The 21,491-nt window shown below is 48.0% G+C and overlaps 2 protein-coding genes across 5 annotated transcripts; both read left to right on the top strand.

Moving 5' to 3' along the window:
- The first annotated feature begins 6,379 nt into the window (after window positions 1-6,379).
- On the top strand, window positions 6,380-13,133 carry dclk3 (doublecortin-like kinase 3). The gene is made up of 7 exons (XM_060042629.1): window positions 6,380-7,030; window positions 8,394-8,608; window positions 9,007-9,138; window positions 9,677-10,927; window positions 11,019-11,151; window positions 11,480-11,647; window positions 11,863-13,133. Exons 1-7 carry the CDS (start codon window positions 6,967-6,969, stop codon window positions 12,543-12,545), a joined length of 2,646 nt encoding a protein of 881 aa, XP_059898612.1. The 5' UTR covers window positions 6,380-6,966; the 3' UTR covers window positions 12,546-13,133.
- Window positions 13,134-13,980: 847 nt separating this feature from the next.
- On the top strand, window positions 13,981-21,182 carry zftraf1 (zinc finger TRAF-type containing 1). Of its 4 annotated transcripts, XM_060042625.1 has the most exons (7): window positions 13,982-14,677; window positions 14,944-15,257; window positions 15,813-15,907; window positions 16,434-16,628; window positions 17,612-17,823; window positions 18,167-18,345; window positions 19,007-21,182. In XM_060042625.1, the coding sequence occupies exons 2-7, from the start codon at window positions 14,973-14,975 to the stop codon at window positions 19,217-19,219; spliced, it is 1,179 nt and encodes a 392-aa protein (XP_059898608.1). In that variant the 5' UTR covers window positions 13,982-14,677; window positions 14,944-14,972; the 3' UTR covers window positions 19,220-21,182. The 4 variants fall into 4 exon arrangements, with proteins under 4 accessions (XP_059898611.1, XP_059898607.1, XP_059898608.1 ...); XM_060042628.1 differs by having other exon boundaries at window positions 13,981-15,155; XM_060042624.1 differs by having other exon boundaries at window positions 13,981-15,257.
- Window positions 21,183-21,491: the final 309 nt, after the last annotated feature.

The raw sequence follows: 21,491 nt of genomic DNA, 5'->3' as shown, positions 1-21,491 counted from the left end.
TAAAAGGATTTAATTGAAAGCTAGAGAGAGTCGAATTTTATTTATTTATATTTGTTTAAATTAATATTGCTAAAAAAAATAAAAAAAAAAGTTTTTTTTTTTCTTTTTTTTCTTTTATAACTTACATAATTATGTATGTCATTGCGGGCCGCCAGGAATGATTCCGCGGGCCGCACTTTGAGAACCAATGGCTTAAAGTAACCCAACACCTTCACTCTCTGTCCCTGAAAACCTCAATCAAAGCCAGAAATCTAGGGGTTATCATGGATTCTGATTTACATTTCGAAAGTCACATCAAATCAGTCACAAAATCTGCATATTATCACCTTAAAAATGTAGCAAGACTTAGAGGGCTCATGTCCACCAAAGACTTACAAAAACTTGTACATGCCTTTATCACTAGTAAGCTTGATTACTGCAATGGTCTCCTTACAGGTCTCCCAAAACAAACTCTAAGGAAGCTTCAGCTTGTTCAGAATGCTGCTGCTAGAGTTTTAACAAAGACCAAAAAATGTGAACATATTACACCAATTCTTAAATCGTTACATTGGCTTCCTGTAGGTCAGAGAATTGATTTTAAAATCATGTTGCTAACCCAAAATATTTAACTGATATGCTTCCACTACATAAGCCTTCTAGAACACTAAGATCTTCTGAGACCAATCTGTTAATTATCCCCAGAGTAAACACGAAACATGGGAAAGCAGGATTTAGTTACTATGCAACAAATAGCTGGAATAAACTCCCTGAGGATTTAAGACTTGCCCCAACTCTGAGCACCTTCAAAACAAGATTGAAGACTTTTATGTTTGCTTTAGCTTTCTGCTAAATCTTAAATACTTTACCTTTATTTTACTAAAATGCCTTTTTAACTTTCAATTTAATTTTCTCACTTTCTTAAATACATTGCACTTTCAATTTTACTTACTAAAAAGCCTTTTTAACTTTCAATTAAATTTTCTATTTTTACCAGAAAGATACATGATCTGATACCAGAGTTCCTTTTAGGTCGGGTTGGAGTCCCGACGCGGATACCAGAGAGACTGTTGATCTGATCTTAAATACATTGCACTTTCTATTTTACTCATTTCTTTGCATATGTTTTCTTTTACTTATCTATCATTTTATTTTATTGTATAACAATGTTTATATGTGAAGCACTTTGAGTCTGCCTTGTGTATGAAAAGTGCTATATAAATAAAGTTGCCTTGCCTTGCCTTGCCTTGTATTCTCACTGCATTTTTATTGTATTCCCACTGTATTCTCTCTGTATTCTCACTATATTCCCGCTGTATTCCCGACTGTATTCTTATTGTATTCCCGCTGTATTCTCACTGTATTCCCACTGTATTCTCATTGTAGTCTTATTGTACTCCCACTGTATTCTCACTGTATTCTCACATACCCACTGTATTCTCACTGTATTCTCACTGTATTCTTATTGTATTCCCACTATATTCTCACTGTATTCATATCGTCCACTCTCCTTGCCGGCTCACCTTGCCCCCCTCTCCTACTCTATCTGAACGCACATGGGTGTGTGACTGAATGATCAAGCAATAAATGTGTGTCCGTGTTTGGTGTTGGACACAAACAGGTGGCCAGCGTGTAGGGCACGCTGAGAGGGGGAGAGGAGGTGAAGGGTCAAACTCCTTTAACACTGTTGGTTCTTATGTCCGTCTGCCTGCTTGATTTGGTGTTCAGTTCCAAACCACTATTTCTTTTGTAACATTATTTATTTTTGGGGAAGGAAAGACACATTGCCTCACTGCATCCTCTTGGATAACTTATGCTTACCCTATGTGTGTGTGTGTGTGTGTGTGTGTGTGTGTGTGTGTGTGTGTGTGTGTGTGTGTGTGTGTGTGTGTGTGTGTGTGTGTGTGTGTGTGTGTGTGTGTGTCTGTTTGTGTGACTGTGTGTGTGTGTGTGTGTGTGTGTGTGTCTGTTTGTGTGACTGTGTGTGTGTGTGTGTGTGTGTGTGTGTGTGTGTGTGTGTGTGTGTGTGTGTGTGTGTCTGTTGTGTGTGTGTGTGTGTGTGTGTGTGTGTGTGTGTGTGTGTGTGTGTGTGTGTGTGTGTGTGTGTGTGTGTGTGTGTGTGTGTGTGCGGTGGGTTTGTGCGTGTGTATATATATGTATGTACATTTATGTTTGTGCCTTGTGTGCCTGTGCCTGTGCACATGTGTGTGCATGTCGTGTTAGAGGCTGCACAGCCAGTTGGGTTAGAATTCACTCCTGTTCGACTGGCAAACAAATGGGGCAGGAGTTCTGTCACGCCTCAGGTTGACAACCTTTCTGTTTGTTTGGCGGCGGGCCTGGATGGGAGCGTTTGCTTGTGAACGTAAGCCAAGAGGATAACTAGATGGACAGCTGGATGTTCCTACCTCACACCCTCTAAACACACACACACCCTCGCTCACTCGGCCACTGGTCGCTGCTACCAAATTAACAAAACTCACTTTCTTCTCTCTCTCTCTCTCTCTCCCTCTCCTCTCTCTCTCTCTCTCTCTCTCTCTCTCCCTCTCCCTCTCTCTCTCCCTCTCTCTCTCCTCTCTCTCCCTCTCCCTCTCTCTCTCTCTCTCTCTCTCTCTCTCTCTCTCTCTCTCCCTCTCCCTCTCTCTCTCCCTCTCTCTCTCTCTCTCTCTCTCTCTCTCTCTCTCTCTCTCTCTCTCTCTCTCTCTCTCTCTCTCTCTCTCTCTCTCTCTCTCTCTCTCTCTCTCTCTCCTCTCTCTCTCTCTCTCTCTCTCTCTCTCTCTCTCTCTCTCTCTCTCTCTCTCTCTCTCTCTCTCTCTCTCTCTCTCTCTCTCTCTCCCTCCCGCTCTCTCTCTCGTTCTCTTTCTCTCTGAGTTCTGAAATAACCATGGTTACAACGAATACAAGGCTGTTTTCCAGCGGTGCCTATATGGACTTTAAACCTTATCAGAAATTCCTGCTTTAACAAATATTACTTCAAAGTAATCCCTGTGCATTCATTTTTCAAATTTGAATTTGAATTTGAACAAAAATGCACTACTTTATCGTTATTTATCAATTGTTGATTGTTTTTATGTCTTTAATGTGATCCATCACAGACTACTCTTTCACTTTTAATGGACAATAACGTTTTCGAGCCATCAAGCAATATGGTGCAACCACAAACATCCGTTAACTATAGTGTTTTATTGTGTCTTTCTTTGTGTTTATTTAAATTGTTATACTTTCGCTTTTCAATAACTGTTTTGTCCTAGTACTGTAGAATGACTGTCCTAATTATAGTCTATTTTGTTAAAATATATGCAGGTGGTTCGCTTTTAAAATGCGTCTGTCTCACTGACCCATTCCCACTGTTCTGTATCTATTTCCTTCCTTATGTTTGATCCTACTCACACATTGTCGTCCCGTGGGGAGGGGAGTGGAAGGAGCTGTGTGATTATTACTATTTTGTAACTCAGGGGTGGACTGGGAATTTATTTTGATTCCTGTCCCCCCTCTGCTGGTCACTTATTATAATTGCAATGAGTGTATCCAAGGCCTTAATGGCAATGGCTGATTTACTCACAAATTAAATCATATTGTTGTGCCTAAATAAGCCAAATAGAATTAAGCACTGAGGTTCGGTGAAAGGAGCAATATCCATTTGTAGGAGTAATCTCAAAGACAATAAATAAATTGTCCAGTAGCTTATATGTTTATTGTTTGATTGATTCTATTTTGCAGTCTATAAATCAGAGAGAGCTTATAAATGTCACATGTTCAAGGTGTCATAATATACCGGTAGTTATTATATGACTTTATGAACAGGGTGGAATTAACCCGTTGGATTTCCCCGTTAAAGAGGCGATCCTATTCATCAATAAGAAACAACAAGGACCCACAAATCCTGCCTGGATAGTTTTATCACACCTCACTAAAGCAATGCCTAGCTTAATTTAAACTAATGGGCTCATCATAGCGCCACTACACTAGAGTCTAGCCACCAGCTACTGGGTTACAATCTGATCTTTGTAGTTCAGATTCTCATTACATGTGGTCCTAAATCTGTTACAGAGCGGATTCTTTGCAAGGCGACCTCAGTCTGAACAATCACATCAAAATTATGAAACTTTGACGTCACTCTAGATCGACATTGGTCATCATTCTGCGCTGGCGACATTCACTCGAGGACTACAAACATGGAGGCCAGATGCGATTGAAGTTTTTCTGGCGACCCGTCACACCCAACTGCCTGTGTGATTTATTTATCCTGAATAATTTCGTGAATGTGTCTTCGGAAACATTTAGGCAGATGTTTCACTGAAGCTCTACAGAATCGGGTTCGGACGGAGACGATCCGAAAGCCAGGCAGCAATCATACGTCAACACTACTGTATATCCAATTATGAATTACAACTAAATGCAGATTTCCGTGACCACAATGTTAACCTCCGGTCTATGTTTAAGTTAGGCCTATAGGCCTATCTGCTTTCCAAACTCATGGAAACTGTCGGAAAAGTCCAGCGATCCATCCATCCATGAACCGCCTGCACGATCCAATAATCGATTGTACTCAAGATCATTATCGTTGCTCTCTGAAACAAAATATAACATAGGCATGAACAAATATTCAATCAGCTATCAATGTCCATAGATAATTTAATAACGAAAATTCAGGTCCTATTGTCTGGTTGAGTATATTTCCAATGTATATAATGTTCAAGAGGGCATAATAAAGCTATATTAGGCTACTTATAGACAGGTTGACAGTTGACAGCTAAACAGTTACTTTCCCCTTTAAACAGTGTTTGGATTGTGCACCTGCACACAATTGAAGTAACCACGCCACCCTGTGGCTGTATCGAGAACTGAGCTGATAACCGTACCTAAAATAAGGGGTATGTGTGTGTGTGTGTGTGTGTGTGTGTGTGTGTGTGTGTGTGTGTGTGTGTGTGTGTGTGTGTGTGTGTGTGTGTGTGTGTGTGTGTGTGTGTGTGTGTGTGTGTGTGTGTGTGTGTGTGTGTGTGTGTGTGTGTGTGTGTGCACGCCTGTGGGGGTACCCTTTACAGCACTGCACCCCATTTTCTCTTCATGGAAGAGCGCCCTTTGGTACATGTAGCCCCCCTAGAAGGCTCTTTATAATGGCACCCTTATCTATTTGAAGGCCCCCACAGGGAACGTCAGGTTTAAAGCATTGTAAGGGCACATTATGAGGCACTGCATCGTGTTTCTGCACTAAGTGTGCCGAGGAGGATCTGTTATTGAAGTCTCTTCATGATTTAGTGCGTGAGGGGGCTACTGGCTGGACACTGGACTATCCCACCTATAAGAGGAGCCTCTCTATGTCGGGCCTTTGATGTCCTGGACAGCCGTTCATCTGATCGACTTCACACCATGGCGTTTGTATTGCTGAGAACCCAAGAAAGTGGAGTGTGAATGGTGAAGTTGTTTGGAAAGATGTAATCAGCAATACCACCGGGTCTGTGGTATTGCTGATTACATCTTTCTGGTGAACCACAGGCCGAGCCATCGGCCCTCTTCCAACAGCAATGTTTTGAACGAGCACTGCACTAGTAATGTAAACAAAACAAACACCATGATGTGACTTACTCCAAAAATAACACATATAATAGCAACACATCACATCTCCCTCCTTGATATTGATTTAAAATATATCATAAAAATATTACTTAGAAATTACACACACACACACACACACACACACACACACACACACACACACACACACACACACACACACACACACACACACACACACACACACACACAGGGGTGGGGGGGGGGGGGCAGCTAATAATAGTTTTGTAGGACTAATAATGGAAAGAATTCTCATGGGAGACCACCGTTTCAGTTGCTAATGAAATCACCCACGCATGCACGTCCGCGGGCGCGCACAGACACACACACACACACACACACACACACACACACACACACACACACACACACACACACACACACACACACACACACACACACACACACACACACACACACACACACACACACACACACACACACACACACACACACACACACACACGGTATGCATCAAGGATGAGCATCCGGGAAAGGACTTGTTGCTTGGGGATCCAATGTTAGCAGTATCCATGGCAACGGCCCCATGTCCCGTGAGAGGGTGTGCATAAAGCTGGACACAGCTGTGTGTGTGTGTGTGTGTGTGTGTGTGTGTGTGTGTGTGTGTGTGTGTGTGTGTGTGTGTGTGTGTGTGTGTGTGTGTGTGTGTGTGTGTGTGTGTGTGTGTGTGTGTGTGTGTGTGTGTGTGTGTGTGTGTGTGTGTGTGTGTGTGTGCGTGTGTGTGTGTGTGTGTCTGTGCGCGCCCGCGGATGTGCATGCGTGGGTGATTTCATTAGCAACTGAAACGGTGGTCTCCCATGAGAATTCTTTCCATTATTAGTCCTACAAAACTATTATTAGCTGCCCCCCCCCCCCCCCCCTCCATTAAGTTATAGTGCACTGATTCTGCAAAGTGTAGATTTGTAAACATACAATTATAGTTATTCACTATTCAGTGTTCTACAGCTCAACGTAGCCCTTCAGCTTCCCATCCATACAGTCCCTCCGAAGAATTCCATGGCCAGAAACGCATCTCAAGCCTAGGCGATCTCCTTCTTCTTTTCACCACACTACGGTTCTTAAGCCCCCCAGTTCCTAGAGTTACCGATAATTATGTCAGAGAGTATCACATCATCCGACGTAACGCTAGTTGTCGCCGTGGCCCTGCTGTTTGTTTACCTTTGGGGCCCACTTTAACGCGCGACCCCGTCTGGCCCCACTCCACTCCCCCCGGCGCGCTACCGCCGCCACTCCAGTCAACGCCGCCGCTCTACTAAGTGCGCGCATCACGTCTCATCAACCTCGAATACGCACAACCTCCATCAGCCGAAGCCACGAGGAATACGCCGTTTCCAGGTGTAAAGAAGACGCAGAGGGTTTCCTGATACTTTTGTCGTCCTCCTTTTAGTTTGAACAGTGATGACGCCTGCATGGAAAGCCCAGCCAGGATACCCCGCGATCGGAGACCAATGGAAAGCGACCAGTAAGTTTATTCATTGAATGCATAAAAAAACAACTGCAGGATATCCAACATCTATCAGTCTCACAAGATCTACTAAAAGAGCTTCGTGGTTGTAGCTTGACATCAACTGAGTATCTTTAAAAGTGTCTTTCTATCTATGTTGTACTTCAATATCCTTCATTATTGATTTATAGAATGGGAGTGCAACGTTAGAGATAACCGGTTGACAGGTTGGTCAAATAAAACATTTCAATAACAAGGACATCGAGTAGTAGTGCGTTGAAATACGGTCCTCTGTGCATTCTGAACCCTAACGGGCGTTGGGATGGCTTCATGGGATGGCTTCATGTGCCTGTGTGTTGTGTTATATATATAACCTACATTCTCAACCATAACATTTCAAGTTACAAGCCCCTGACTCACAACTGGGCCCTGGCCCTTTACGGGCATTTTCGGGACAGCTAGCGCTTTGTGTCTCTGTGAAGAAGAGGGTTGAGGGCCATTGTGTGTGTGTGTGTGTGTGTGTGTGTGTGTGTGTGTGTGTGTGTGTGTGTGTGTGTGTGTGTGTGTGTGTGTGTGTGTGTGTGTGTGTGTGTGTGTGTGTGTGTGTGTGTGTGTGTGCGTCTTGTGTGCGTGCGTGCTTGCGTCCGTGTGGATGCGTGTGGGTGGGTGGGATGGGGGGGAGAGTGTGTATCTCCAGGGGCCAGGTTGTCTTACTCAACGGGGCCCTATTGTGGTCACTGTAGGCTAGAGTGCGTTTTCCTTTCCCGTGTATCGGTGTCAGAAAGTGAAACGTCAGAGATGTGTGTGTAATGCTTTATTGATAATGAGCCTGTACGAGGGCCAGCTTTTGTTAAGCGTCTGTGTGTGTGTGTGTGTGTGTGTGTGTGTGTGTGTGTGTGTGTGTGTGTGTGTGTGTGTGTGTGTGTGTGTGTGTGTGTGTGCGTTTACTCCATTCTTGCGTGTGTTTCTTAAGGAAGCATCAATAATTCAGCTGGATGAATTGGGTTCTTGAAGAATCTCAAATGGCCCCTTGCACTCTATGGGATGGAAAACATTCAAATCTGATCAGCCGGATTTGTTTTCCGTCACACACACAAACACACCAATAGACACACGCACACACGCACAGAATCAAGGACAATAGTGAGCGACAGGGTCAAGTTACATGAGTTTTCACATGTACCCATCAATGGTAATCAAGCTCTCTCTCTCTCTCTCTCTCTCTCTCTCTCTATGTCTCTCTCTCTCTCTCTCTCTCTCTCTCTCTCTCTCTCTCTCTCTCTCTCTCTCTCTCTCTCTCTCTCTCGCTCTCTCTCTCTCTATGTCTCTCTCTCTCTCTCTCTCTCTCTCCCCCCCCCCCCCCTTATCCCTTGCTCTCCAGTCCCCGCCATCTCCCCGTCGAGTCACGTCGGGGACGGACCCCGCCACTGGGCCCCTCAGCCCCACCCTACAGGGGCGGCGCTGGGTGGCCCCCCCAGGCGCTGCGGCCCGCCGCCCCCCCTCCCCCTCTTCCACACGCGCCACGCCGAGCAGAGCGCCGGCCGGCCGCGGCTGGTCACCGTGGCACGGCCCTGCGGCCACAGCGACCTGCGGAAGGTAGCGCGGTACCCCCTGTGGTCGTTCACATTGTGGTTCATTGCGTGGTGGTTTGATTGGCACTTGACAAACGCTGGGCTTTAATCCCTGATCCTGATCACTATTAATCTGAAGGCATACTTGTGAGACTACTTTTGGTAAGGTGTGTTGGTACATAAATGAATATAACTGGTAAATGTAGTGAATCTCTTCATGGCTAACGTCTAAAGCTATAGCTAGGGAGTCTTATTGCCGGTATAAAATAGACCTCTTCAACTTTTATTCAAAATCAGGAGATAGGAAGGTTTTCCAAGTTGGTGCACTGGGATTCTGTGGTGTCCTAAAACGATGATATGTTAATCACTTTTTTCCCTCAAAGACGTCTCTGTTTACCGGACCATTTTGGGTCTGTTTCCAAGGTAACGGTGCTGTTGAACCGCAGGGGCGTGGTTTCGTTTGAGCAGCTCCTACTCGATGTCTCGGAGGCCCTGGGCTTTCCTCGCTGGCACAGGGGCCGGGTCACAAGGCTGTTCACGCCCCATGGGCGGGAGGTGAGCCCCCACCGCCCCCCTAGAGACCGGTGCAACCACAGAACCACCCACGCTAGGATCCATGCTGGAAACAGCTGATGTGTGTAAAGAGGGTGGTTTTCAGTTTTTTTAAAGTTTTTTTAGGTAGTATCTGAATTACTTATTATGCTTGAATAATTCAAATTATAATGTCCAATGTTGAATTCTTGGGAAAATAATGTATTGGGTAGAGGATTTTTTCCGATACATACTGCCTACTTTTCTTCAACAGTCCATTGTATTAGTGAAAAGGTTTTACATGTCTATATGTGTTATGCTCAAATGATTCTTGCACTTTTTGGGATACGACATTCTGGACAATAGCGTCTCAAAATAAATAATGTAATTATTTATGTAATACATGTGGCTACAAACATAAAAAGTGTGTGCGCATAAATATATACACACGTTAATTTAAATATCAATAAGGGAAAACATTGCTGTGTTGCGTACAGCACTGGGTGGATCCCGCTCACTTCCTGCCGCTCTAATCAGGACGCCGTCACGCCGTTCTCCCCAGGTGAGAGGCGTCAGCGACTTCTTCCGAGGCGAGGTGGCGTTCCTGGCCCTGGGGAGGGCCCGGCCGGAGCTGCGCAGCGTGCAGGAGGCCCTGGAGGAGCTGTTCCCGGAGCCGTCTCGTTACCGTGCCGATGCCGTGCGCGCCTGGGAGAGGAGGCTCCGCCCCCCCCCGGATAAAGCCGCCAAGGCCGACAGCGGGTACAGCGAGGAGACGGCCGACGGTGACGACGACCGGACGAACCCGCGAGCGCCGCTGAAGCCCGACGCGCAGTGGGACGCCAAGGCGAGGCCGCACCAGGGCGCCCGGAGAACCTCGCAGCCCCCTCCCCACGCGGGCAAGACGCGCAGGCACGACCACGACGGCCCCGCCGGCTGTAGACAGCCAAAAGAAAAACACCCCTGCAGACAACCCACCCACCCGCCCAATCACCTGCAGGCGCTGCGGGGGAAAGGCGGGACTAGGGAGCAGCAGCCCTCTGGGATTGGTCTGTTCCAGGCGGACAAGGCGCTGAGGGGAGCACACGCTCCGTCTCCGTCGTTGTGTCAAAACTGCTTAGCGGGGCGGAACAAACTGCTAGTGTGTTCTGAGCTGCCTGATCAGATTCCCAAGAGAGTCCCACTTCCTCCCGTGTCAAGGAAACCCAAACCAAGCCCTACGAAGCATCCCAAAAGCACTCGTCTGGGGGCCGTCGCCCCGCAGCGGGGGATCAGAGATGAGGAGGAACAGTGCCTGGAACAATTAAAACATTCGTCCATAAACTCCCCGCGAGGGGGGCCGCCGGAGCCCGAGGAGACCCAGCGCTGGGTGCCCTTTGACCTCCTGCGAGACAAGAAAGAGGTCGCCCTGTCCGACATCGAGCGCTGCTACGACATCGGCCGTGTGATCGGCGACGGGAACTTTGCGATCGTGCGGGAGTGCCGGCGTCGCGACACCGGACTGAGCCTGGCCATGAAGATCGTGGAGCGCTCCAAGCTGATTGGCCGAGAGCACATGATGCAGAACGAGCTCAGCCTGCTGGGCAGCCTGTCGCACCCGTGTGTGGTGCGGCTGTTCGCCCACTACCACACGCACACCCAGGCCTACCTGGTGCTGGAGCTGGTCAACGGCGGAGATCTCTTCGAGGCCATCGCCAGGAGAGGGAAGTTCCCAGAGGACGAGGCGGGGCTCATCGTGGCGGACGTGAGCGGAGCGCTGAGTTATATCCACTCCAAGAGCATCGTCCACCGGGACCTCAAACCGGAAAACCTTCTGGTGAGCGGCTGGAGCCACCCAGGCGATGTACTGAACGATCGCTGTTCTATCAAAGGTTCTCAACCCCCCCCCCCCCCCTTGTGTTCCTCAGATTGAGTGCAGGGCCGATGGCAGCAATAGACTTAAACTGGGGGACTTCGGTCTGGCCATGGTGGTCACAGAACCTATTTTCACAGTCTGTGGCACGCCCACCTATGTCGCCCCAGAGATCCTCTCTGAGACAGGTGAGTTTCAGATCACTGTAAGGTCAATCCCTTTCCGTCATGGTAAAGTACATCATCCTAGCTTATGTAGCCTATGCTGCTATAGATCGTTTGCCGTTTAATCATTTAGCAGATGCTTTTCGTCCAAGCCATGGGAAGCCGGTAGGGTTTCTCAAGTACACCTATAGGTGGACTCAAGCACCCTAACCACTTGACTATCCTGCCCCTCCTCCTATACCACTATTCTATTAATGTCTTTCAATCTGGGACAGATGAAAAATGACAAATCCAAGGGTAGGATTCCAGTCATTAATGAGGTTTGACATCATTATTTCTCACCCCCCAACAGGTTATGGTCTGTCGGTGGACGTGTGGGCTCTGGGGGTCATCCTCTACATACTGCTCTGTGGCTTCCCTCCGTTCCGCAGTCAGGATCGAGACCAGGAGGAGCTGTTCAAGCTCATAAGGGAGGGAAAAGTCCACTTTCTCTCCAATTACTGGGACCCTGTTTCAGAGGGTGAGGACAGCAATGGTACACCCATCGGTAGATTAAATAACATGTGTTTAACAAGTCATGCAATCTCTATTTGTTTTACATGTGTGTGTGTGTGTGTGTGTGTGTGTGTGTGTGTGTGTGTGTGTGTGTGTGTGTGTGTGTGTGTGTGTGTGTGTGTGTGTATGTGTGCGCGTGCATGCGTGTGTGTGTGTGTGTGCGTGTGCATGCACGTACAGGAGCCAAAGACCTGGTCAAAGGGTTGCTCCAGGGTAACCCCATCGAGAGGCTCTCAGCCTCCCAGTCTCTACAGCACCCCTGGGTGCAGGCCATGGCCACTGCCTGCAGACAGGGGGCGCTCACACAGAGGCTGCACAAGACTACCGCCGCGCTGGCAGCAGCAGAGTCCAGAGACACACGAGGGCAGACGTCCACAGGGAAAGCCCCCAGAGACAAAAGGACGGCGCACGCAGACAGCCAACCGGGGCTTACACACAAAGCACAGATTAGCCCCGCAGCGGAGGCTACCGAACCATCAGGGGCCCACCGTGAGCTGAACCCAGGGGCCCCGGAGTGGCGGGAGGAGGGATCACGGCAGGCCGACGCAGCAGAGCACCCTGCGGGGGTGGACGCCGACGCCGCGCCGTCTGAACGGCCAGGCTCCTCCCCGACCCCTTCCACCTCCCCGCCACTGCCACCGGCCGCCCCCCCGGACAGCCACGCACGCTCCCCCCGATCGGGAACCATGGACACGGCGGCAACGTCGCCCCCAGGTGCTGCTCAGGACGTCCTCCAGCAGCCACAGGCACCCGGCGCCCTCCGCCCCCTGGTTCTAGAGAGCTCTCTCACATCAAAACAAACCCAGCCACCGACTGGACCGACGGAACCCAGTCCCTCCTCCAGCCCAACCACCAGCCCCTGAACCACTGCGACCCCCCCCCCCCCCCCACCTTCACCCCCAGTACCGACCTTCTTCCCCCTCTCTGTTCTCCAATCTAAGATGATGGAATCACAAATCACAGAGCCCACCCCCCAGGCTGCCGTCTCAGACAATACTGCTGATTTGCACCGCCTGGAATCCCCTGAATCCTGGAAGACGGGAGGCCCAGATTCACTCTCTGAGTGATTGAATGGCAGCTGATTAACGAGGAGAGTTGTGTGCTGAAATGGGGGGCGGGGTGAAGGAGTGAGTGAGCAGGGCGACATGGGGGGGCTATAGGCTGCAGGACCCTGTACACAGGAATCCCAGGTGGAAAAGTTAAAGTAGTTCTGTGAAGGTCATCCTTCTTCTGCCATGATGTACATGCCACTGAAAGAATAGAGAAACGTTTATATTTATTGTATTTTTCAATGGATGCCATAATCACATTGTTACCTTGTAGCACACGCACGCACACTTGCACACCATGTACTAATATCTAGAGAAGCTAATATGTTTCTGACAATGTGGATATTACAAATGATCTACTAGTAATAAACTAAACTAATAAATAAACAAATCTAACTGTAATATTTGCATTGTTTTGTTTTTTTATCGAGGACAAATTAATCAATTATTAATCTGGCGTATATCGACATGGAAGGTTGATTTTAAGCCACACAATTTCACACATATAGTTTGTGTTTGTATGTGTGTGTGTGTGTGTGTGTGTGTGTGTGTGTGTGTGTGTGTGTGTGTGTGTGTGTGTGTGTGTGTGTGTGTGTGTGTGTGTGTGTGTGTGTGTGTGTGTGTGTGTGTGTGTGTGTGTGTGTGTTGAACTCTATTTGCGTAAGATAGTGACGTCAGGCTGCAAGGCATTGGCTCATTGACCAAAAAAGGCATATCCGTCCTGGTTACAGCCAGCTGACAACATGACATCTCGTCCCCCCCAAACACACACAGGCGGGCAAACACATACACAGACACACAAACTCACACGCAAGCTAACAGTCACACACACACACACACACACACACACACACACACACACACACACACACACACACACACACACACACACACACACACACACACACACACACACACACACACACACACACACACACACACCTAGTATATCCGTATATGCAAAGGCAACCTTATACAACAGCTCTTGAAGTCAGAAGTTGGTAAAGCAGTCCATCAAACACATCCGTATTGAACATTTTAAGACCAGTATTAAAGTCCAAAGTCAACAATGCTCTTATCTTTTCTTGAAACAAGTTGGTCCCTTTGTTTACAAATACACAACCAGGAGCTGGGTTCTATATTGCAGTTTGATAGTCATTGATTTTGTCTTCAATATACCAAGGAAGAAGAAAACACTTTATTTTGGGGAAAACACTGACGCAACGCAGTGTGTACCTACGTTGTAATAACGGGCGAGCATCGCGTGTTAACAACGGGTAAGTCTCAGAAGTCCTCTTGTTCTGGCAATAATAATAGTAGGTAACGCCCATATTCTCTTCATTTTGTCGCATATGTTTTTCTGGTAACCTTTCAAGTCCTGCCACCACCTGCAGGTGTTCACTACGCATGCGCCCTATATAAGTATTTAAATAACCCAAGTCATCTGATACAACAAAACATTCTACTGTCAGCCAATCCACGACTGCATCGAAAGCTGGCACTGGAGGAGCCCCTGTTTTTGGCCAAATATTGCCACTTTGTGATACTGGGAGCCGAATTCGCCTAGTTCCTGACCGCATCTAATTACGCCATTGATTGAGAGTCGTAGAGGTTAAGAAGACTGAAGTCGACCAGACGGACAGGAAAAAAATAAAACAAAGATGGCTGTGTAGCCAAAGAGACGAGACCCAACCGAGTGTCCGTCCGCAGCCCCACAACACCGACACGTCTAGGGTCCATTGGACGGTCCGTCGGCACCAGAGCACCGAGGCAGCCTAGCGGGCGAACTGGGCCGCGGTCCCACGGCGGTCCCGTGCGCTGTCAGGGCGAATAACGGCGTCGAAAACACCTCCGAGTGACGCCTGAGTTGTTTTGTTCTGCCCGGGCCAGGGGAAGGACTGCTGTGTTTTTGTCAACGAGCTAGCCCATAGTCTGCTAGCACTACTGTAAGTCTTCCTAATAGTTATCTAATACTTGAGCGTAATGTGACACTTTAAGACAAGCTTGCGAGTTTTTTTTTTCTACAGACGGCCGGGGTGTTGATGCATTTGCGTGTACTGTGATTATTGCAACATCGCCCGCATTCCTCACTGACAGCCTTGTGCTGTAGCTAGCCTAGCCCATCGATGTCAGCTGACCGTTAGCCGCACAGAATACACGCTATCATCTGGGCTAACCTGCTAATATTTCGCCCTGAATTGGGTCGCGGCAGGACTTCCACATATCTTGACAATCAACACCATGTCTTCACTGGAAGAGCGAGACATGGGAGTCGCGGCCCCGGGCTCCTCCACGTCTGGATTGGGGGTCGTGGCCGTGGGGGCAGCATTGGAGGCTGTCGCGGGGGTTGCAGCAATGCAGGAGGAGGTCGCGATTCGACGAGACGGGCCCGAAACTGACCCCGACGAGCCACCCAAGAAAAGGGTGAGACTGCCCGAGGGAGAGGCAGGGAAGCTGGAGGAGAGATTGTACTCTGTTTTGTGCTGCACCGTTTGCCTTGACTTGCCCAAGGCATCTGTTTACCAGGTAAACATGGTCTAAATCACACACATTCGCCCCTATAACCACTTAGTAACTAAACAGCACCTCATACTGTCTTAATATCTTCTGGTTTCCACTTGATAAACTATCTCGCAATCTTCCACCTTGCTTTTTCTTTTAATATCATAGTAATCACATTAGCCAGATATTGATTCAAGATAACATTAAATAGGCATGCCCAGACACGTTTGGTCAGCTGTACTGGCCTGAGCCCAAGGCTTGCCGTGTCTCAAGGACTGTACTTAAGGTAAAATACACTCAAATAACTGGTTCAGCAAGTACCCAGGGTTCCCAGCCCCCCCTCAGCACGAGCACACTGGTAGTTGAAACCAAAACCTAAATTGACATCCACCCCCAACGCCAGCCACACCCTATAGCCCCTCCCCACATTCTTCAGAGAGCAGAGCTTGAATGAACCATTGACCAATTAAAAATAGACCACTCTCTGCTGTAGCATTCCTGCCTCGCCAAAACACATAAGCAACAGCAGCAACAACACGCCGTGTGTGTTCACCCCCGTTAACCCTTTCTCCACCACAGTGCACCAACGGGCACCTGATGTGTGCTGGCTGTTTCATTCACCTCCTGGCCGACTCTCGCCTTAAGGAGGAACAAGCCACATGTCCCAACTGCAGGTACACACCACGTTAAAGTGTAATGGCACAAATGGTCACCCTTATTTTTTATTGATTATTATGAGGATGAGATCGAGCAAAACCAGCTGTTCAGACACTTGAGTTGTACCCTCCCCCCTGCAGGGGGAATATTTATGTACAATTTGTTCAGAATTACTTCTGAGAGAATGAGATTCATGCTGATGCTTCATATAGTGACACACACGATGAACTATTCTCCCATATGCAGAAGTTGAAAAATAATGTGGTAATAACACCTGTGGAAACTTTTTTATATATATATACTATATACTATGATAAAAATACATATACAACACATTTTTCAGTCTTCTGAAAAAAATAAATAATAATCTTCAGGTATATGGTCAAATTGAATAAATTAAATTAAAAAGTCATATTCACTGAGCATGAAAAATATGCATTAGTCATCCTTGTGCGTGTCTTCAGTGTATCCATGCGTGTATACATTGACAGTGACGCCAGTGACTGACCGTGGCCGTGTGTGTGTCCCCTCCCCTGGGTGCAGGTGTGAGATCAGTAAGAACCTGTGCTGCAGGAACCTCGCGGTGGAGAAGGCTGTGAGCGAGCTGCCCGCAGACTGCCCCTTCTGCCTCAAACAGTTCCCCCGCTCCACCCTGGAGAGACACCAGAAGGAGGAGTGTCAAGACAGGTGTGTGTGCCACACGGGTGTGAACTGCCTCACCTGCACACGCCCTTACCTGTAATTATCAGAATATTGCTACTACTAGCGTTGTGTTTACTAGTTTGTTATTTAGCAGATGTTTTATCCTGAACAAATGCAGGGTTTCCCACAGCACTTTACAGCTTAGGCGGCCACCTGAGCAACACACGCCTGCTGCCGTAACTAAACTATCCCCCAACATTTTCTTCATAATTGTAAATATTATACAAAAATTTAAAATAATCAAAACTTTATTCTCTTTGTAACGATTAAGACAGACTTGGGGCCTGACAGCCTGCATGAAGATAAGCATCAATGGTACACCTGTAAAAGAGTGCAATTACTAAAGGGCCCTTGAATTGTTCTTTTTAAAACCATGATGACAGCCTTTAGCGATGCTAGAGGTCAGCGCTGCCATAAGTAGTGGCTGTGATCACTGTGTTAGTGTTTCATCGATTATTGTGAAATGTGGTACAGAGTCTGTAGTCTATCGCATAAACAATCGGTCACATTGCTTAGGGATGCCTACAGCTAGAAACAAAGTCTGGGTTTGAACCCCACACTTTCCGCGTGGGGTCAAGTCAGCGGCTGACCACTCAAGGAGATGAGCCTGCCTGAAGCTAAACGCTCGATCAACGCCATGTTTAGACTTGGATAGAATCAGAGAGGCAGGGTTTCAAAACATGTCCTAGTGGTGGTGTTGCCATGACGCCAAGCGACCCTTCTCAGGGGACCGCGATGCCTGCGCCGTTGCTGTGACAACGTGTTAATGGAATCACCATTTTCTGGGCAGTAACCATGGCAAAAAACCAAACCGAGTGTATCTTTATTCAGAATCGCTTCCCTGCAGTAGACGCTAAAGATTGTTTGGAGAAATTGAGTTGAACTTTAAATAAAATGCTCAAATCGACTACAAAAGAACAAATTATCAAATGAACATAATCCCTCCTGTCAAAGATTCTAAGACGCTTGCATTGTGGTTGTGATCGGCTACTAAGGCACGTTTCCCCATGTGTCGCTAGGGTGACACTGTGCAAGTACAAGCGCATCGGCTGCCCGTGGCAGGGCCCCTTCCACGAGCTCCCCGCCCACGAGGGCGAATGCTCCCACCCCAACAAGACGGGCGCCGAGCTGATGGGGGTCCTGGGGGAGATGGACCAGAGCCACCGCAGAGACATGCAGCTCTACAACAGCATCTTCGGCCTGCTCTGCTACGAGAAGATAGGCTTCACAGGTACGCTCAGGGAAGGCTTCTGTTCTTCTGGCGGCTGTGCTGCCGTGTTTTAGGGGAAAGACAATATTAAGACCTCTTGCATACAAGTTGGGCTGAAGACATGGGGGATCGAACCCGGGACCTTTTGGAGGGGACTTTAAACGATTGGTGGGAAATGGCATGAAAACAACCATGGGTAAAGGGTACATGTTCCCCGATTCCCCTATGTTAGCAATGTAACCAACGAATTGCATGCGTTGGGATGTTCCTATGTGCTACACACACAGGCAGGGATGGACAGCCGTGTTTGAGAGCTCACCTCCCTTTGTCTCTCTCTCTCTCTCTCTCCCCCGCTCCGGTGCAGAGGTGCAGTTCAGGCCGTACCGGACGGACGACTTCATCACGCGGCTGTACTACGAGACGCCGCGCTTCACCGTGCTCAACCAGACCTGGGTGCTGAAGGCGCGCGTCAACGACTCGGAGCGCAACCCCAACCTGTCCTGCAAGCGCACGCTGTCCTTCCAGCTGCTCCTCAAGAGCAAGGTACCACCGCGGGACACCTCCACCTTAGAACTGACACCGTCAGCCGGTGTTACACCTCAGTGGGTCCGCCGTGTGTACAAGGTGGCTCCTTATACACTCTTATATACTCAGGCCTAGATAACAACAGGCCTAAATGTACAGAACGAGCCGAGGCACTTACCAAACCGCAGCTATTTACAGTGAAGTGTGTTGTTAGTAGAGCTTTAGGCCCAATCCCATTTTGAAGGGGTAAGGGGAAGAGTTAAGGGTAAGGGGTAAGGAGAAGGGGTAAGGTGTAGAAATGGGATTGGGCCTAAGGCCCAATCCCATTCGTAAGGCCCAATCCCGAGCTTGAGAAAGGCTATCTTTTTATGTCAAAAATTAAGATTTATTTTAGAATTGTCATGCTTTATGATAGAGTGAGATACACTGGGAGCTATGGGAGATAGAGGGGAGGACGTGCATCAAAGGACCACGGGTAGTAATCGAACGGGTCGCTGCGGTCAGGACTGAGCCCTAATGGTACCCGCTCTACCATGGCGCCCCAAGAAGGCTTTCTTTAACGCAAATCCGATTTCAACCCGAGAAAGCGACGGAAATTCTGCCTAGCCTATTAGGGGGTGCTTACTAGGCTTAGGTGTGCCCCTACGCCCTCCCTCATGGCTGTGTGCCGTGTGCGCAGGTGAACTCGCCGCTGGAGTGCTCCTTCCTGCTGCTGAAGGGGCCGTACGACGACGTGCGCATCAAGCCCGTCATCCACCACCACGCCTTCAGCAACGACACCAACGAGACCGAGTACGTCCTGCTGCCCATCTCCGACTCGGTGGAGTGCAACAAGCTGCTGGCCGCCAAGAACATCAACCTGCGCCTCTTCATCTTCCAGATCCAAAAATAATTCGGAGCACGAGGAGGAGGGGGGGGGGGGCCTGATTTTGATGGTGAGGCGGGAAGGGAGGGAGGGAGGGTTGGAGGTGTTGGACGGGAGCGGGGATGAGAAGGGGTAGGTGGAGGAGGGCGGTGGAGGAAAAGAAAGACACCACTGGACCACTGATACCTCTGACCATGCATTCACGCACGCACACACACACACGCACACACACACGCAGATGCATGTAGTCCTACACGACGCAAGGTACATTACATTTTTATGCACATGCTTACATCCAACCAAATACAGACACATACATACACAAACAAACAATTATTTACTTTTACCTCCTTTGACATGATGGTCCGACCCCCTGTTTGGGGGAAGTGTGAGGGTTGCTATGGAGACCGGGCGGACATGGGATGGGGCGGGGGGGGATGTTGACTCCAGAGACTGGGGCATGCAGTTTGGGACAGAGGGGGTTACTGGGGATACTGGTCTGTTATCCAGAGCCTGGCTGAAGTGTGCCTGTGGACATTCTCTGACTGCAGGCTGTCTTACCTTAAACCTACCCCCTCCCCCCACAGCCAAAGGTAGCACACACACACACTAACCAAAGCTGGACATACCCACTGCATTTGTGCATGTGTGTGTGTCTGTTTAGAGAGAGCATGATTGAGGAAACAGACAGGGTTTGAAGTTAAGATGAAGTGAAGCCCGAGCTGCGTGGTGGGCTTGTACATTACTCCCCATCACGATGTCGCCTCCATTTCTGGAAGCAGAGGAGCATTTGAATGTTAGTTCTTATGTTGGTAGACATACATTAGCCTAGTTTAAGTTGTATTTACAGTACTAAAACTCTTGAGTCCTCTCAATATGGAAAAGTATGGCAAACAAAATAATCCAGTGATGCATTCTAATGTACAAGCCCCATTGTTCTGAAGACATGAATGTGAAGCGGGAAAAAACTCTTGAACTCTTATCTACACTGAGCAGTGTGTGTGTGTGTGTGTGTGTGTGTGTGTGTGTGTGTGTGTGTGTGTGTGTGTGTGTGTGTGTGTGTGTGTGCCTGCGGCTGTGCATCTTTGTGTGCCCTGTAAGCATTGTGCCCATCTGTAGCCATACAATTCCATTTTGTTTTGGCAATAGCAGCCATTTTGTATGAACTAAGATGGTGGCCCTTTCGTCCACTACCCTACCATGACCTTTCAACAGCAGGATAGCAGGCCCTCTGGCTGCATTGGGGTAGTTCCTCCTTTACCTTTTTCCTTACAGTTGTGTTAGTTCTATTTTATCATAATATGCTAACTTAAGTCATTTTATTTCTCTTTAACCTTAAATATTTAAAGTACCTGTGAACTACGCCTTTTAGTTTTTCTTTTAGTTTTTTTGAAGCGTGCTTGTGTTCTCCTGAATGTGCGTGTGAATGTGAGAGAGAGTGAGCGTGTAAAAGTGTGTCTGTGCGTATACAAATCCTACAACTGTGAGATTCCCATTGGCTCCAGTCCACATCCCACTGTACATGATTCCCTCTGCGAGCAGCGAGCCGTACCGGACGGACCGAGGAGTGACGAGCAGGCGTGGCGTGGCGGCCGTGGTGTTCTGGGCGCAGAACACGCAATTCAGATCCCCACCCCACCCATGTTTTCTAACTGGACATATCGACCTCATCTCCTCTGGAAACACAATCACAGCCCTAAGCAGAGCAGCGGGCCGCTGGGGCCCGGTTCTGTGTGACTTGGTAGTGTATCAGTAAGGATTGGGATGGGTTCAATTAGGAAGGTGACATGTTAATGTTAGAATTACTTGAATGAAAACAAGAAGATTTTACTAAAGTAGATTCTACTGTAAGGCAAATCGCTCTCTCTCTCTCTTTCCTCCTTTCCTCATCTTTATTTCTGTGTTCTAATGCTTTTTCTCTATGCCAATGGACTCACTCATCTCACTATGGCTGTACATGTGCCTTTTATTAAAGATCATGGAAACTGCATCGATTTGTCATCTTTTGCTCTCCCTTTCTCTAGTCCCACAAAAGAAAAAAGGCATGTTTCTGTTTTCCCACACACAATGCCTGTAAATCCCCTCGCCCCCTCTCGCCATTCGTGACGTGATCTGAAATAGTTTTTGTTCCGGTTAACTTTAATAGGGAGTTTGACCCGTTGATTTATTAACAGGTGTTATATACGGACTTGTGTATAGCTGGTAAGGTTTTAACTGTTAACCTACACGTTCACTTTTTTTTTTAATAGTAACCAAACACCTCCACTACTGTAAATTGTTTTGCCTCGATGGCTTCAGG

This window comes from Gadus macrocephalus, chromosome 22, assembly GCF_031168955.1.
Source record: "Gadus macrocephalus chromosome 22, ASM3116895v1".
In the NCBI taxonomy this organism is placed as follows: domain Eukaryota; kingdom Metazoa; phylum Chordata; class Actinopteri; order Gadiformes; family Gadidae; genus Gadus; species Gadus macrocephalus.
Note: the sequence above shows the minus strand (reverse complement) of the source record. Positions and strands in the feature narration are given on the sequence as shown.

Excerpts from the sequence above, each read along its gene's own strand:
- dclk3 (XM_060042629.1), top strand. The coding sequence starts at position 6,967 with ATGACGCCTGCATGGAAAGCCCAGCCAGGATACCCCGCGATCGGAGAC. Across the intron at positions 7,031-8,393 it reads AGACCAATGGAAAGCGACCA|TCCCCGCCATCTCCCCGTCG; the intron begins GTAAGTTTATTC and ends CTTGCTCTCCAG. Across the intron at positions 10,928-11,018 it reads TCAAACCGGAAAACCTTCTG|ATTGAGTGCAGGGCCGATGG; the intron begins GTGAGCGGCTGG and ends TGTGTTCCTCAG.
- zftraf1 (XM_060042624.1), top strand. The coding sequence starts at position 14,973 with ATGTCTTCACTGGAAGAGCGAGACATGGGAGTCGCGGCCCCGGGCTCC. Across the intron at positions 17,824-18,166 it reads CGAGAAGATAGGCTTCACAG|AGGTGCAGTTCAGGCCGTAC; the intron begins GTACGCTCAGGG and ends GCTCCGGTGCAG. Across the intron at positions 18,346-19,006 it reads AGCTGCTCCTCAAGAGCAAG|GTGAACTCGCCGCTGGAGTG; the intron begins GTACCACCGCGG and ends CCGTGTGCGCAG.